Here is a 17,500-nt window from a genome sequence, read left to right on the forward strand (position 1 = left end):
TCATTGTTAATTAGCAGACTATCGTAGCCTTTAGCACTACAAAACACAAAACGAAGCAGCAGAACATTTGCGTTGATATAATTGCACAGCACTGGAGAATCCTGTTGTATATCTATGAAGTCAGAGAGTTTCATTTCAACCAATATATAAACCTGTTTTATTTCAGTGGAGTCTTTTAAAAGTTATCTTTGAAATATATTTAAAATAAAAAGTGGCATAGTGCACCATGTTTACACACACACACACACACATTCATGCCGTTCTCAACAAAAAAAAAAAAACACTCTATTTATCCAGAGTTAAAGCCACCATCCCCCAAAACATAATTACAACTTACTTTTGTCCTAAAACATTCTAGAATGAGCACCCTAAGTTAAAGACAGTTTTTTATAAGTGGAGGCAATATAAACGTCACTTAATAGTTATACTTATCAAATAAATTATATAAATATATTTTGATATCTATTAGTATTTTTATATAAACAAAAACACTGCACCCTCAATTCGAGTTCCTGTCATGGTATGTACGTCTGAAATAGTCTACCTTAAGCACATCACATTTTCTATACCATATGACGCGTTTTCTATAAGCGTCGTATACTTCAAGCTTCCACGTGATCACAAGAAAAACATTCTCTCTCTCTCTCTCTCTCTCTCTCTCTCTCTCTCTCTCTCTCTCTCTCTCTCTCTCTCTCTCTATACACCAATGATTTTCTTCTTGAATGGCTTATAACGAGCTGACAACAAAGGGCTCTTTAGAAAACAGCTCAAATCAGGTCAAGAGGTAATGCAGTTCTGTACTCACCATTCCAGGCATAAAATGGAAATGTATTCATTCCAGAATAAAGGTGGGGGGGAAATACAGGTAAATAACAACGAGGGAGGTTTAAAATAACCTTCTAAGTGGCTTCTATGGTGGAAATATTGCGTCCATTTATAGAGTTATTCTAATAAATTTTTCTGCTATACATAAATTGAAAATTTATATCTGAAAAATTAGGCACCTGATAAAAATCGTTTGGATAAAAATTACTTTATAGCCTACATAGTGTATATGTTGCATGTATTTATAATGTAACTCAAAATTATATCTTTTACTGCAATACAAAAATTGAAAATTTACACCTGAAAAATTAGGTATCTGATAAAAATCGTCCCGGTAAATATTATGTTCATAGCCTACATAGTGGAAATATTACGTGCAGTTATGAATGCATTCAAAATAAGGCGTTTTTCTGCTATAAAAAACTGAAAATTTATATGTGAAAAACTAGGCACTTGATAAATATATATCTTGGGTAAAAACTTTTTATGTTTATAGCCTATAATTCAAGCCTCTGTCAGTATGAAATAAATCAAATGTCACTTGGTTCCATAAAAAATGGAAAATATTACGTGGAATGATATCACTTAACTCAATTTTTTTTAAATCAACAAGATAAAAAATCTACATTTGGGAAAAAATTATTTATCACTACCCACAATAATAAATAGAAATAAAAAATAGTACTTTGTCACAAGACAGACAAGCCTTTTTAACTACAAGAAATAAAATATTTATATCAGGGAAAAATTATATAACACAGATACCAAAGTTAAAAATGAGTTATATTTATAACATTAAGTGTGCCTATATCTATAATAAACAATAAATAATAAATAATGGTAAGAATATAAAATAAATAAATGGTACTTGGTTAGGCATATGATACACATATATACAAATGAATTACTTATGTCTAAAATATATTAACTGTACCACTACTAATACTAAATACAAATGAATAGCAATTATATATGTATATGTTATATAAGTCCCATTCGTTTTTATTCACTATCGGTAAAGGAACAATTAATATATTACAAACATAAGTAATATATTAGCTGTTCGTCTACTAATGCTGAATAAGAACGACCGACAATTATATAAGACACACACATACACAAACACATCAGAATCAGTTTACTACCTGTGAGAGACCGGTTCGAGTCCTTCTTGAGCAATTCTTCTTCTCGGGGATGCCTGACGGGAGAGTGCAAGTCCGAGGACTCCTCACTCTCCTCCCCTATGGGTTGGCTGACGTCCAAAAGGCCACTCCGGGTGTTGTCAGCCGAGTCGGGAGTGGTGAAGTCTGAACACGAACTCGGGGCGTCAGGCGTCACCAACTGGTCGGTGGGTTTCGCACTGACCACGACGCCCGGTATAGCAGGGGCGTTGTCTTTGGGGCAACCACCGAGAGGTCTCCCTCCCTGTGGGGTACTCGGATCTGCCGCCCCTGGGGTCGTCGAGTCGTCCTCAGGGACGCTTATACTAGGGACTAATGGAGAAGGCTTCCGCTTCGACTCGAAGATTTCGATCTTGAATTCGCTCGTGTCCTTCTTCCCGAAGGACCGTAACCTGGGCCTGTGGCGGAATTTCGGGGAAGGCGGCTTGGTCTCGGCTTCTTTGGCGGCTTTTTTGACGTGGGGGGCGACGGTGGGGGCTGCGGCGGTGGGGGCGTTGCAGCATCTGCTGGTGAAATGCGGAGGCGGGATCTTGCTCTTGAAAGTGGGGCCCTTGGAACTGGCGCTGACGGTACTCTCCGTCTTGCTCTTCCCGTCTTCTTCCAGGGAGTCGTTGTCGAAGTCTTCTTCTTCGTCGTCGCTTTCCTCGCCGTCATCGCTCCCCCCGGAGCTCAGGTCAATGTCCTCCTCGCTGTCTTCGCTCACTTCCTCCTCCTCCTCCTCCAGGCATGAGATCTCGTCCGCTGATTCCTCCTCTTCTTCTTCAGTCTGCGTTCCGAATTCCGAGTCGCCCCCGTTTTCTCTGAAGTTTCCCGCGTCCCCGTTTTCTTTGTAGCCTGACTTCGAGTCCGTCGGAGGCGCCGGGGAGGACACTTCGTCGTCGTTCGTCAGTTCGCTGTATTCCTGACTCTCGGAGTTCTCCGTGTTGATGATGTTGAAGGTGTTGTTGTCGACGCTGTTCTCCTCCTCCTCCTCCTCCTCCTCGCTGCAGGACACCACGTCCTCGTCCTCCATCTCGCCCGACCCGTTGCTGCTCTTGTTGGAGTGGAGGTCGTTGCACTGAGAACCACTACTGTCTTTCTCCCCCTCCTCCCCCCGCCCCTTTACGACGACCACCATCATCTCTTCTTCCTCCCCCTCTTCCCCTTCCTCATCATCATCATCAGTCTCCTTCGACCCGTCGACTTTCTCGCTCTCGTCGTTTTCGTCCCTGACGACCACGACGACTACTGGCTTCTTCTTCTTCTTCTTCTTCTTCTTGTCGTTCCCTTGCGACGAAGGAGGCGGTGGCAACAACGACGACTTCTTGTTGTTGTCGTGGGAGATTTCCTTGGCAGTCGTCTCTCTGGAGCTGAGCAAATTCTCGATTTCTTTGTTGTCTTTGGTGGCGACGTCGCCCCCCTTTTTCTTCACCTTGTTGTCGAATACCGGATCGTCCCCTCCCGTTTTCTTTACCTTGTTGTCGAATACCGAATCGTCCCCACCCGTTTTCTTCACCTTATTATCGAATACCGGACCGCCTCCACCCGTTTTCTTTACTTTGTTGTTTAATAATGGATCGTCCCCTCCCGTTTTCTTTTCACCTCCTGTTCTCTTTTCTCCCGTTTTCTTTTCTCCCGCCTTCTTCGCCTTGTTGTCGAACACCACTGCATCGTCTCTCTTGCTTTTGTGCAGTGCCGTGGTGGTGATCGGGCCGTTGCCTGAAGTCTCTATCGTCAGCAGTTCCGTGCCCTCCATACCTTCCAGCAGGTTTGCGCAATAGAAATCACAGCACCGTAACATAAGGGAGTTTTCTTATGGACATGGCCCTAATATAAATCTGGAAAAATGGAAGGTTTTTGGTTTTTTTAAAGGGGTAACTTTGCCAAAAGTTGGGGGACATACATTAACAGTATCACTTAATAGTTTCGTTTCATTGCTACGAAGTTTTTGATCTTTTAGGGGAATTTAGCTAAAAATAGGGCATTCACTCCACAAAATATCACTTACAAGTTTCGCTTATAGCTTATGTTAGATTTTAAGAGGTTTTCACATGACCATAGAAAGATTTTCAGATGAAAATAAAGAGATTTTCACTTGAAAATAATGAGATTTGCACAGGAAAATAAAGACATTTGCACATGAAAATTAAGAGATTTCCACATGAAAATAGATTTTCACATGTTATATAGATATTTACAAGAGAAAATGGAGAGATAAGGACAAGGAAATTTCCACATGAAAATAATTTTCGCATGAAAGTACAGACCTTTTCACATAAAAAAAGATAAATTTACATGAACATAGAGATTTTCACATAAAAAAGAGATTTTCACGTGAAAATAACGATTTTCACATGAAAAAAAGAGACTTTCACACGAAATAAAGTGATTTTCACATGAAAATGAAAGGTGATACCAGAAGTCTTCGGATATTTAGGGGGGATTTAAGCAAAAAGTGGGACATACATTCAAAATTTCATATACAATTCACGCCTCACCCTTATTCTACTTTTATAAGATTTCCTCTCATATGAAAACAAGAGGAAGAGGTATCTAGACTTTCGACTTTACAATAAAAACCATCTTCAGAATAGTGCTGATGATTTTCAAGTCCAAAAAGTCTTAGTAATTCCTTTAATTTTTTTGGTGAAAATCCTTTAAAATCTTGTGGAAGTACAAGACTTATAGTATGTGAGGATTAAAGACTGTACATATATGAGAGAGAGAGAGAGAGAGAGAGAGAGAGAGAGAGAGAGAGAGAGAGAGAGAGAGAGAGAGAGAGAGAGGTATATGTGTTATAAACAGTACCATTGAGCATTTAGAGAGAGAGAGAGAGAGAGAGAGAGAGAGAGAGAGAGAGAGAGAGAGAGAGAGAGAGAGGTATATGTGTTAAAAACGGTACCATTGAGCTTTGAGAGACAGAGAGAGACAGAGAAAGAGAAAGGTATATGTGTTAAAACCAGTTCCATGAGCATTCAGAGAGAGAGAGAGAGAGAGAGAGAGAGAGAGAGAGAGAGAGAGAGAGAAGTATGTGTTAAAAACAGTACCATTGAGCTTTTAGAGAGAGAGAGAGAGAGAGAAAGTTAAGGGGGAGGGACCACAGTGTCAGTGACAGGTATTAAACCGAACAAGCACTGTTCCAGCGAGCGATATTGACAACCGAATCGAACACAACCCTAAAACAATACGGCAGGAGATTGTGAATGAACGTTCAGAATATTTTTACAACAAACAACAAAACACCTCACGCATACAAATAACTTACAACTGTTATTATCAGCCTATAACTAAGGTGACTCTTTCTGGATTATAAACACTTCTGAGTAAAAAGCCACAATAATGTAAATGAGAGACTATTTTTTCCAAAACACAAAAAAGGGGTTAAAACCCTTTTTTTGTAATTTGGAAAATAAGTACAGTCTCTCATTTACATTATTGTGGCTTTTTACTCTTTATCCCCAGTCACAATATGGTGATGCACCATAGATAAACGCTTCTCTCCAAGGTCTAGAGAATATTTGTATATAATTCTCTAGAGCTTATTTCATTCCAGTATCTGATATTGGAATTCAATAAATTTAACAAAAAGACATCTTATTTCTAAGTCATAATCCAACCTGAGAGGTAAAAGGTAAACTCTGTTTTTGTAAACTGCTCCTACTGAGCAACAGTCTACACATTTACAGATTTTCAAGAATCACAGTTACGTTAAATCTTATCTTGTACAGAATATGGGATTTCTACTTTGGTTGCAGAATGAGACCATGCAAATTTTTAGTTTTCTGTAAGAGGAAACTTTGTGCCGGCTTTGTCTGTCCGTCCGCACTATTTTCTGTCCGCCCTCAGATCTTAAATACTATTAAGGCTAGAGGACTGCAAATTGATATGGTGATCGTCCATCCTCCAATCATTAAACATACCAAATTGCAGCCCTCTAACCTCAGTAGTTTTTATTTTATTTACAGTTAAAGTTACCCATAACCGTGCGACTGGCAACGATATAGGATACGCCACCACCCGGGCCGTGGTTAAAGTTTCATGGGCTGCGGCTCATACAGCATTATACCGAGACCACCGAAAGATGAATCTGTTTTCGGTGGCCTTGATTATACGCTGTAGCGGCTGTACAGAAAACTCGATTGCGCCAAAGAAACTTCGGCTCATTTTTTACTTGTGCTATTTTAAATTGTTCAAAATTTAGCAAATCATCAAACTTGATACTGCACTAGATTGCTTTCAGTCCATTTCATGCTTGTAAAAAAAAAGGATGGAACTCCATTTAGATCATTAAGAAATTGTATTATTATTATTATTATTATTATTATTATTATTATTATTATTATTATTATTATTATTATTATTATTCAATCACTGAATCACTCAATCATTTCCTGTGGCACATATTATTATTATTATTATTATTATTATTATTATTATTATTATTATCATTATTATTATTATTATTATTATTCAGAAGGTAAACCCGTATTCATGTGGAACAAGTCCACCACAGGGGCCTTGGACTTGAAATTCAAGCTTCCAAAGAAAGAGATAAGTTATTAGAAATAAAAAAGATAAATTAACAATTTGACAGATAAATAGACAAAATATACATAAATTATTGAAGTGCAAGGTGAATTGTTTGAATTTCACATTTCAGGAAAAATGCATAGCACAAATTACATTGAAAGACTGGACAAGAATATTACCACACAAAATAAACATGGCGTTTACAAAATGAGCTGGGACCCCACCCCCAACTTCCATCCCCCCCTCCATACTAAATCAAGAGCCGAGATAGTAATGAAGTAAAACTGAATAAGGAGACTGGTGTGGACCCACTGAAACAGGCCAGCAACATATGGATACATAACCACAATATTTTAAACTGCCATATTTTTGCTAAAAGTCACCAAAGGGAAATCTAATGTTTGTAAATTTCCTCAGAAAACTCATCAAAGAAATTTGAAAAAACAAATTACAAAATAAAAGTGAATCCTGAGAACGCAAACCTCCGCCAAGGAGAGCAGTTCTCCCTATTAAGTTGCGTTCGTATCTCTCCCAAAATTGAATCACTTGTAGCAAAATCCAGAGAGAGAGAGAGAGAGAGAGAGAGAGAGAGAGAGAGAGAGAGAGAGAGAGAGAGAGAGAGAGAAAATCACCCCACAATTTTATGTGCTTTAAGAAAGCACAGCACTAATTAGAGAGAGAGAGAGAGAGAGAGAGAGAGAGAGAGAGCCAAAATTTCATGCACTTTGAGAAAACGCAACACTAATTAGAGAGAGAGAGAGAGAGAGAGAGAGAGAGAGAGAGAGAGAGAGAGAGAGAGAGAGAGAGAGAGAGAGAGAGAGAGTTAATTTCCCTTTTCAACGGTCTGTGATCTCCCAATCACTGTAAGCAACCGTCCTCTTTAAACTAACACCAGATACTGAATAAATCCCACCTCTCTCTCTCTCTCTCTCTCTCTCTCTCTCTCTCTCTCTCTCTCTCTCTCTCTCTCTCTCTCTCTCTCTCTCTCTCTCTCTCATATCAATCTCTAGGCTCCAGTCCGTTAAAGGCTTTAGATAACAACAAAAATATGTCACTACAGATAATTCCGATAAAAGAAATCGATCACCTTTGTAAATAAAGAGAAAGCAATTGCAAGCAGAACAGATATAAAAATCTCTTTTGCTTTTTTTTTTTCAATGAAGTGCTTTCACGAAGTGCTTTCGTTGCTTCTAACAGTAAATGTCAGAGATAATAAAATATTAATTGAAGTATAAGCGTATGCATACAATCTTCTGATAGAGGAAAAGGAAGAAATTATTATTATTATTATTATTATTATTATTATTATTATTATTATTATTATTATTATTATTATTATTATTATTATTCAGTAAATGTCAGATATAATAAAATATAAAAAGAAATAAGTGTATATATACATAAAATTTTTAGATAGAGAAAAAATACGCAATTATGAGAATATTATTATTATTATTATTATTATTATTATTATTATTATTATTATTATTATTATTATTATTATTATTATTCAGAGAATGTCAAAGATAATAATATATGAACAGAAGTATAAGTGTATTCAAAAAATCTTTTGAGAGAGGAAAAAATAAGTAATTACGACAAATTATGGCTGTATGCATATTATTATTATTATTATTATTATTATTATTATTATTATTATTATTATTATTATTATTATTATTATTATTCAGTAAATGTCAGATAGTAAAATCTGAACGGAAGTATAAGAGTGCATATAAAATCTTTTCATAGAGGAAAAAAAAAGTAATTAAGAGATATTATGGCAAATATTGAAATGGCCTCATCAGCTAGTTCAGTGGTTCTCAACCCTTTTTTGACCTATGCACCCTTTCACCATATGTCAGAATGTCATTCCACCCTCCCCCCTTTTCCAAAATTGTCTGCCTCAAAAGGTGAATTCCAAATAATATGCAGCAAAATACTAACACAAGCACACAAGCTAGAGGAGAGAGAGCCCAGTGTGACCTCTCAGCACTGCGGACCGATGCACACTGCGTTTTGTGTGGTTCTAGAGCCAGTTTGAGCCTGCCAATCTGTGGTCACAATTCCCCTCCACACCCCGGAACTCTGAATTCACCCCTGGTTGAGAACCGCCGTAGCTAGCCCTCGTTCCACTTAATGCAAAACATGAAATAACATTGGCTATATACCTTCGCATGTGAAGATCAACACACACACACACACACACACACACAGGTATAACGCAGGCAACATTGCAAGCCAGCCCGTTCTATCATGGTCGATGGAAGATATCGCACAGTGCACACACGAACATCATAATGACAGGTTCCACTCACTGGAACATTTCAGACAATACTTTCGTGGGACGGCAAGGTCATGCAATCGAAATCTTGTAGAGGAAACCGAATACCAAGCTTTTTATTGTGGTTTGATTATGAATAAGAATTCAACTCTGCGTAACTTGTGTATGGCACCTGGGACTGTACAAAGACGTGATTAACACAAGTGTCAATATTCGAGTGGTCATGTCTGACAGAAATTTATCTGTTGTGGATATCATATAATGCTTCTGCAGTCACTGATTATAGCAAGTAAAAACTGCGCCGAAGAATGCAATCGAGTTTTCTGTACAGCGTATAATGCTGTACGAAACTCTCAGCCACGGTCCATAAAACTCTCAGCCGGCCGTGGTGGCCTGCGTTGTTGCGGTGCCAGACGCACGATAATGTCTAACTTTAACCTTAAATAAAATAAAATCTACTGAGGCTAGGGAGCTGTAATTTGGTATGTTTGATGATTGGAGGGTGGATGATCAACATACCAATTTTCAGCCCACTAGCCTCAGTAGTTTTTTAAAGATCTGAGGCGGACAGAAAAAGTGCGGACGGACAGACAAAGCAGGCACAATAGTTTTCTTTTACAGAAAATCAAAACCATCGAATTGGTTTATAAGGCAAGTAAGAATTAGCCAGAGTGAGAGGGAAAAAACTCTCAACTTTAAAAAAAAACACTTGAGCAATGTTGTATAACGAACGGTACTCGACGATCAGTGAAGAGTTCAAGTCATTCCAGAGAGAGAGAGAGAGAGAGAGAGAGAGAGAGAGAGAGAGTACCCATCTCGAGTGATTGGTGTTCTACTACGCATCGCCTGACCTGGGAGGCCCAGAAGTGCATTCTTCTTCTTCTTCTTAGCTTTTCTCATAAAACGAAGCCGTTTTGACAGCTTAAAGTTTTGGCCATGAGGCCCAGATTACGGAAAAAGAAATGCCCCTGTAATGCCCCTGAATCAAACGAGAGAGAGAGAGAGAGAGAGAGAGAGAGAGAGAGAGAGAGAGAGAGAGAGATCTCACAAACAATACCTGGCAACTGATGCCATCTGCTTGCAGAGTCGTAGCAGACGGCTGAGACCGTTATAGTTCCAGGGAAAAAAAAAAAGACAAAAAAATATATACATTCCCTGTCAACACATACATCTCTTCTAGACGAATTCGTGGTAATAATCCATCATAAATTCAACAGACAATTCAACAGACCTTAATAAGAATCGCGAATGCATAGAGAGAAATATAAGAACCTCCTTTAAGGTAAATAAAATCAGATATTTGACACCTCAACAAATATCTGTTCTTTAGGCTGTCATAAACGATGCGAAGGTCTCCCGTTTTTTTATAATAGTATTTTAGACTTTGAAACAAAAGTATCTGATGGATTTTGACTCACTGAGCTATATATATATATATATATATATATATATATATATATATATATATATATATTAATGTATCATTTATGTATGTTTGTGCATGTATGCTCACACACACACATATATTTATACATAGATACATATATATAGGTTTGTAAGAAGACACTAAGTTCTTTGTTAAGGAAAAAGAAAATACATATTAAAAAATAAATTAACAAAAAATAGATAAAAAAAAGAGTACACTGAAACAATTCCCCAACTACAGAGCAAGACTCCCACAGAGAGAGAGAGAGAGAGAGAGAGAGAGAGAGAGAGAGAGCTGTCGTTGCATTCTAATGCTACTGCCGAGATTCTCAACAAACACAGCCTACAGCCACACACACACATACGCAAAGCAAAACGACAGGATATAAACATGCCCAGGCAAACACGCGAGGCAATGAGAGCAGGTAATGGAAGGCTTAACAGAACAATGAAGGAAAACAGTTATGGAGAGAAATCTGGATTTCGAGTCACTGAATCTTATTCGGGTTTATTATTCGGCTGTCAGGAGTCAGTATTATAAGGACAGGCAGGAAGGCTGGCATTAGAGGAAGGTGTCGAATTCAGGGTGAGGGGCGAAGACTTCTGAGAAGGCTGGAAAAGGCTTGCGAAGACTGAAGGGAGATATACGTACGTACATACATACATACACAAGGGCGTCAAGACTTGGGATGGCAGCTTAAGACTTCTGTAAAGGCTACGAGGACCCAAGGAGAATATACATGCATACATATATACATACTTTAGGAAAATATACACATATATTTTTTCCTTCTGTATGTATATATACATACATACATACGGAAAGAAAATATACATACATATATACATACAGAAGGAAAATATACTTATACATACATACATATATACTTACAGAAAGAAACCATACATACATACAGAATGAATATATGTACATACATACAGAAGGAAAATATACTTATACATACATACATATATACTTACATAAATAAAACATACATACATACATACATACGAAAGGAAAATAAACATACATATATACATACAGATGGAAAATATACTTATACATACATACATATACACTTACAGAAAGAAAACATACATACATACATACAGGAGGAAAATATGCATACACTCATGCTACCAGGGCGTGAAAACGCATGCTTATGCATTACTGCATGCCTGCGATTCAGAATGCATATTCATGTATGCATATACATGCGTATATGAGGCGTGAAGGCGGGGAGGGAGTTTATTCTTGATCGGTTTATGGATGTTAGAATATTTAAAGAAACAAGAGTCTTTGTTTCTAGAGCGCTGTAGCTAAAATAAACAAGTAAACAATGCGCCGAAGTTCCTTCAGCGCGATCGAGTTTTCTGTACAGCCGCTACAGCGTATAATCAAGGCCGCCGAAAATAGATCTATCTTTCGGCGGTCTCGGTATAATGCTGTATGATCCGCTGCCCATGAAACTTTCAGCCACGGCTCGGTGGTGGCCTGTCCTATAGCGTTGCCAGACGCAAGATCATGGCTAAATTTAACGTTAAATAAAATAAAAACTACTGAGGCTAGAGGGCTGCAATTTGGTATGTTTGATGATTGCAGGGTGGATGATCAACATACCAATTTGCAGCCCTCTAGCCTTAGTAGTTTTTAAGATCTGAGGGCGGACAGAAAAAGTGCGGACGGACAGACAAAGCCATCTCAATAGTTTTCGTTTACAGAAAACTAAAAAGTGACATTTGAACTGCAAAAAACAGAGATGAGATTGAGATAAAAGAGACAGATGCGCAATAAAATTAAAATTAATATATATATATATATATATATATATATATATATATATATATATATATATATATATATATATATATATATATAAATGCACAATACAACGTATAAAATGCAAATCCCAATTCTATAGTATCTCAAGGCCATTCTCATTCTCCAATAGCCTTGGGCCACAGTAATATCTGAGAGAGAGAGAGAGAGAGAGAGAGAGAGAGAGAGAGAGAGAGAGAGAGAGAGAGAGAGAGACAGACAGACAGACAGAAATGACTGATATCAAAACTAAATCACATATCTAAAATGTAAATCAATTTGTTGATTATGAAAATTATGCTATTACTGAGAGAGAGAGAGAGAGAGAGAGAGAGAGAGAGAGAGAGAGAGAGAGAGAGAGAGAGAGAGAATCACTGATATCACAGCTAAACCAAGTGTAAAATATAATTGCATTTCTCAACAATTTGTCCCCTTAATATAATTCAAAAAGCTTGAATTACATCAAAACTGATTCTATCAATTTTATCGAAATCAGTCAGTCGGATAAAGCGGATAATTATCATAGAAATAATCTAATTATTTCTAGAAGAATGACATTTCAGTAATAATTCAGACGAAGATTAATTTCCCAGAATATGAGAATAATTGCTTATTGATGCGTCAACGTCAAAATGAAAAGTTATTCCAAATTATCAGGTAATTGTTATGAATTATCAGGTAATTTTGTACAATGGAAAAATAATTTCCATTAGATTATTTTTTTGACATTATGCAAAATTGGCATATTTGATACATTAAGTGACTGGTGACTGGGTATGCACAGTTATACAACCTACACATGTATACCATGATGTGTACATTTGCCTTTGTGTATACGCAGTTATCACCCTACACATGTATACCAGTGTATGTGTACACTTGCCTTTGTGTATACACAGTTATACACCATACACATGTATACCATATATGTGTAAACGTGCCTTTGTGTATATGCAATTATACACCCTACATATGTACACCAGTGTATGTGTAGAGTACACTTGCCTTTGTGTATACACAGTTATACGCCCTACACATGTATACCATGTATGTGTACACTTGCCTTTGTGTATACGCAGTTATATACCCTACACATGTATACCAGTGTGCGTACACTTGCCCTTGTGTATACACAGTTATACACCATACACATGTATACCATGTATGTGTACACTTGCCTTTGTGTATACACAGCTATACACCCTACACATGTATGTCACTGTATGTGTACACTTGCCTTTCACTCTGTATAAATAGTTATACAACCTACACATGGATAACACTGCACGTGCATGCTTGCTTTTGACTATGCATACACAGACATACACCCTACACATGTATACTACTTTACAGTACACATGCCTTTGCGTATACACAGTTATACACTACACATGTATACCATTGCACGTGTACACTTGCCTTTGTATATATACAGACATACACCCTACACTAGTATACCACTTTACAGTACACATGCCTTTGTGCATACACAATTATACACTCTACATGTGTATATTATTGTATGTGTACACTTGCATTTCACTATGTATACAAAGATATACACTCTACACATGTATACCATAGGACATGTATGCATGTACACATACCTTTAGCAAATTACACCCAAAATTATTTTATTAAAAATTGGCCCATTCCTGAAAGATCTATTTAAGCCCATTTGATCTCAGCAATGAATTATGTACCTAGGGGATGGTTGACTGATGTGGGTAGCAACCAGGGAGAAAAGAGTAGCATGGGGGTGATGTAGGGCTTGCAACCCCATCCCAAAAAACGCTTTCTGAAAACAGTGCATTTTTAAGTTAATACAGGGGTGATATTAGTGACTTTATCCACTCAGCCATCGATGGAGAAGGGTGAGTGGATGAAGTCACTATGTCAGCCATATATCAACCAAAAAGTGTAAATGCACTTAGTATATATAATTTCTATAAGGTTTAAGCTGTTTCTTTGGTATATAAAGGGTTTTCAATATTAATCGGTAATCTCGGGTTATATACATATATACAGTATATATACATATATATATAAACACACAATCACAGAAATACAAAGCTAATACCACCAATACAACATGACATATCGCACACAACGAGACACACAGTGACACCGAGTTTTTCTCCAAACACAATCGAACACACTCAGGGAACACCTGGCAACTGAATCCTTTCCAAAGCACTTGATCAAACAAAAGCAGAAATAAAAAAACAATGAAAAAAAAGGAATAAAGTTGGTCTATAAAGTTCGTGTATCCTCCCGTCCTGCGCTATCCTTGGCATTCAACCATCTGCTGCAGGAGTAGAGGTGGCAAGGGCAGGAGAAGCGGCGCTTCGTCTGCCCCATTCTGTTGCTGCGTGAGACAGTGAGCTGGAGCTCTAAGGGCAAGGAGTCAGCAGACGGTTTTTCGGGTGAAAACGGTCCAAGGAAGACACTGTGTCCCCAACAATATCATCCAGAAAACGTTAATAAATAGATAAATAACATTGATGAAACTATCACAGTAACACTTCCAGGCGTATGGTTCAAGCACTGTCACCATCCCACCACCCGGCTTTCCCTTTAGGCAATATGCAACACTATACCTCGACGTCTAGAGGTTACAGAACGCGATCACTATATACTCGATCACCATACACACACAAAACGCTGGATGGCTGGAAGCCTGTAATGCTGGAAGGTTGGCTGATTAGTCCAGCCAACCCCAAGGCATTGTACCAATATACCTCGATACCTCGACGTCTAAGGCTACAGAACGCGACCACTATATTACCCGATCACCATACACACACAAAACGCTGGATGGCTGGATGGCTGGAAGCCTGGAAGGCTGGAACGTTGGTCCAGCCAACGCCAAGGCATTGTACCAATATACCTCGATACCTCGACGTCTATATGCTACAGAACGCGATCACTATATTACCCGATCACCATACACACAAAACGCTGGATGGCTGGAAGCCTGAAAGGCTGGATAGAAGGTTGTCAACTTCCCGACTCCCCTCATCCCGGAGCAAAACACAGACGAGGGAGAGCTTCAGGCAAAGCCTACATTAACACACGGACACCGAAACACTCTCGATTCCCGCACCTACTTCCGCCCACTGGCCGTCGACGATGGGCGCTGCTCTCTCTCTCTCTCTCGCCTTCATAGCCTCATCATCATCTCAGAGGGAACCGAAAATCACAAGCGGACATAACTGAGGTCCTTCCAGCTCTTTCCACAGCCGAACTGAACAATGGCCACTGGGAGTGTGGAGAGAGAGAGAGGCGGTTCTGTTGACAGCAGCAGCCGACGAGGTTACGTTCCCGAGTCGCTGTGGCTCGCTCTCTCTCTCTCTCTCTCTCTCTCTCTCTCTCTCTCTTTCTCTCGCTCTCTCTCTCGCTCTCTCTCTCCCTCTTCTACCACACTCTCCCTAACACTGTGTACCAGGTTGAGGGAGCAGAGCGCAGCCCGCTCAGATGAGGCTTGATCGATACTGAGGGGGGCAGGACCCCTCCCGGCCCTATCACCCGCACTAGGAGGAGGAGGAGGAGGAGGAGGAGGAGGAGGAGGAGGAGGAGGTCCTTCCAAAAGAGAGAGAGAGAGAGAAACAGGCATAGAGAGGAGGGGAAAAGGCGAGGACTAGGAGAGGTGGAGAGGTGGTAATTTGCATGAAAGGCAAGAGAAATCCATCGTAAATGCTTTCAAATCAAATGGCACATCCAGGGTGAAGGGGTAGGTGGTAGGGGGAGGGGTGAAGCCCCCTCCCCCAACTTCCATGTGCACACACACACACACATGCAGAGGTTGAGGGGAAAACGAGATTTGAAAAGGTGAGTCTTTCAAACTCAGTGGTCTCCTCAACCACCTGACCCATCCCCTACAACCCCCATCCACCCCTCCCCTCCCCTCCCCTCCCCTACCTCACTCCCTTCCCTACCCCCACCCCCAAATGCTGACAGGATCTCTGGATTCAAGCAAAAGATCAATCTCCATTTTCTCTCCTCCCTATATAGCAATTAATTCCAGCTTCCTATGTTTGCACCCAGGGCTCCAAAATCTCCCACCCTTTCTCTCTCTCTCTCTCTCTCTCTCTCTCTCTCTCACTAACTAAGCATGTGCATGTACGGGGGCCGTGTCCAATCCTGATAAGTATTAGTGTGTAAGACCGTGGTTAAGTCCTCAGGTCTCTCTCTCTCTCTCTCTCTCTCTCTCTCTCTCTCTCTCTCTCTCTCTCTCACACACACACACACACACACACACACACACACACACATCCTTCCTTCCGTCCCGACCCCGCCCAAGTTCAAGCGTCCTATGCTTTGTCCATTGTTTCTGTGGCTTTGCAAAGAAGGGGAACAAATTGAGCCGTTTGCAAATGCACGTTGCAGGTTGGCGTGTAACAAGTAGCATGACAGAATAATGCGAATACAAGTTAAGAATGAATAAAACAACTTTCTTTGACAAAGCACAAGTGACAGAAAGGTACTGAATAAGACAAAAAAAAAAAACCTTTGCCCTTGATGAAAAACTAATGAAAAATTTAAAAAACTCCTTTCTATGACAAAGCATAGGTGACAGTAAGGCACTAAGACATAAAAACCTTGGAACTTTGAATAACTGAAAAACTCCCTTCTATGGCAAAGCACAGGTGAAAGAAAGGTACTTAAGACAAAAAAACCTTGGCAGTTATAAAAAACAAAAAAAAACATAAACTCCTTTCTTTGACAAAGCACAGATGACAGAAAGATGCTGATTGACACAAAAAAACATCGGCACTTGACGAAGAAATAAAAAATTAAATGAAAAACAACTTCTTTGACAAAGCACAGGTGACAGAAGGGGACTGAGTAAGACCAAAAAACCTTAGCATTTGATGAAAAACTAAAAAAAAAGGTTAAAAAAACTCCTTCCTCTGACAAAGCACAGGTGACACAAAGGTACTAAGACAAACAAAACCTTGGGCACTTGACGAAAAACTAAAAAAAAAATAAAAACTTTCCTTGACAAATCACAGGTGACAAAAAGGTACTAAGACATAAAAAAAAAAATACCTTGGCACTTGATGAAAACCTAAAAAAAAACACAAAAAAATTGTTTAACAAGACAAGGCATTATCAAACCAGTTAATTAAAACTTTGGTCTATCTCTCGAACTGACAGGGCCACGTTTTTTCAGAAAGTTATGAGAAGACGAAAGCCTAGATGGCCCAGCTGTCATAATGGAAAAAGGAACCAGCTATCTGACGAGTGCAGTAAATGATCCTTCCAAAACACGTGGGCGAACTTCTGCTGAGATTGTAATAAGGCAATCTTTGAGAGTTGCTGAATAACAAAGATTATATGAGTTTGGATGAGACAAAAGGAAGGTACTTTGGTTTCAAATATGACAGTTCTGCATTGAAATCTTACGATGACGGTGCTAACCAGACAGGTAAATGATGAGTATAAGCATATATA

At 39.0% G+C, this 17,500-nt stretch overlaps 1 protein-coding gene across 43 annotated transcripts in view; it reads right to left on the minus strand.

The window, feature by feature from the left end:
• LOC136842927 (nucleolar protein dao-5-like) overlaps positions 1-17,500 on the minus strand; it is a 378,907-nt gene that overhangs the window by 132,183 nt on the left and 229,224 nt on the right. For 3 of the 43 annotated variants that reach the window (XM_067110915.1, XM_067110906.1, XM_067110899.1), the window contains exons 1-2: positions 15,150-15,289; positions 1,971-3,823 (exon numbers count right to left, since the gene is read on the minus strand). The exons of 38 other annotated variants lie outside the window; for them this stretch is intronic. In XM_067110915.1, the coding sequence (XP_066967016.1) occupies positions 1,971-3,786 (1,816 nt within the window). In that variant the 5' untranslated portion in view covers positions 3,787-3,823; positions 15,150-15,289. Of the gene's footprint in view, positions 1-1,970; positions 3,824-15,149; positions 15,375-17,500 lie in introns of those variants that run through there. 2 more of the 43 variants (XM_067110912.1, XM_067110900.1) reach the window with 2 other exon arrangements.

The sequence above is a fragment of the Macrobrachium rosenbergii genome, chromosome 10 (assembly GCF_040412425.1).
Source record: "Macrobrachium rosenbergii isolate ZJJX-2024 chromosome 10, ASM4041242v1, whole genome shotgun sequence".
Taxonomy (NCBI): Eukaryota; Metazoa; Arthropoda; class Malacostraca; order Decapoda; family Palaemonidae; genus Macrobrachium; species Macrobrachium rosenbergii.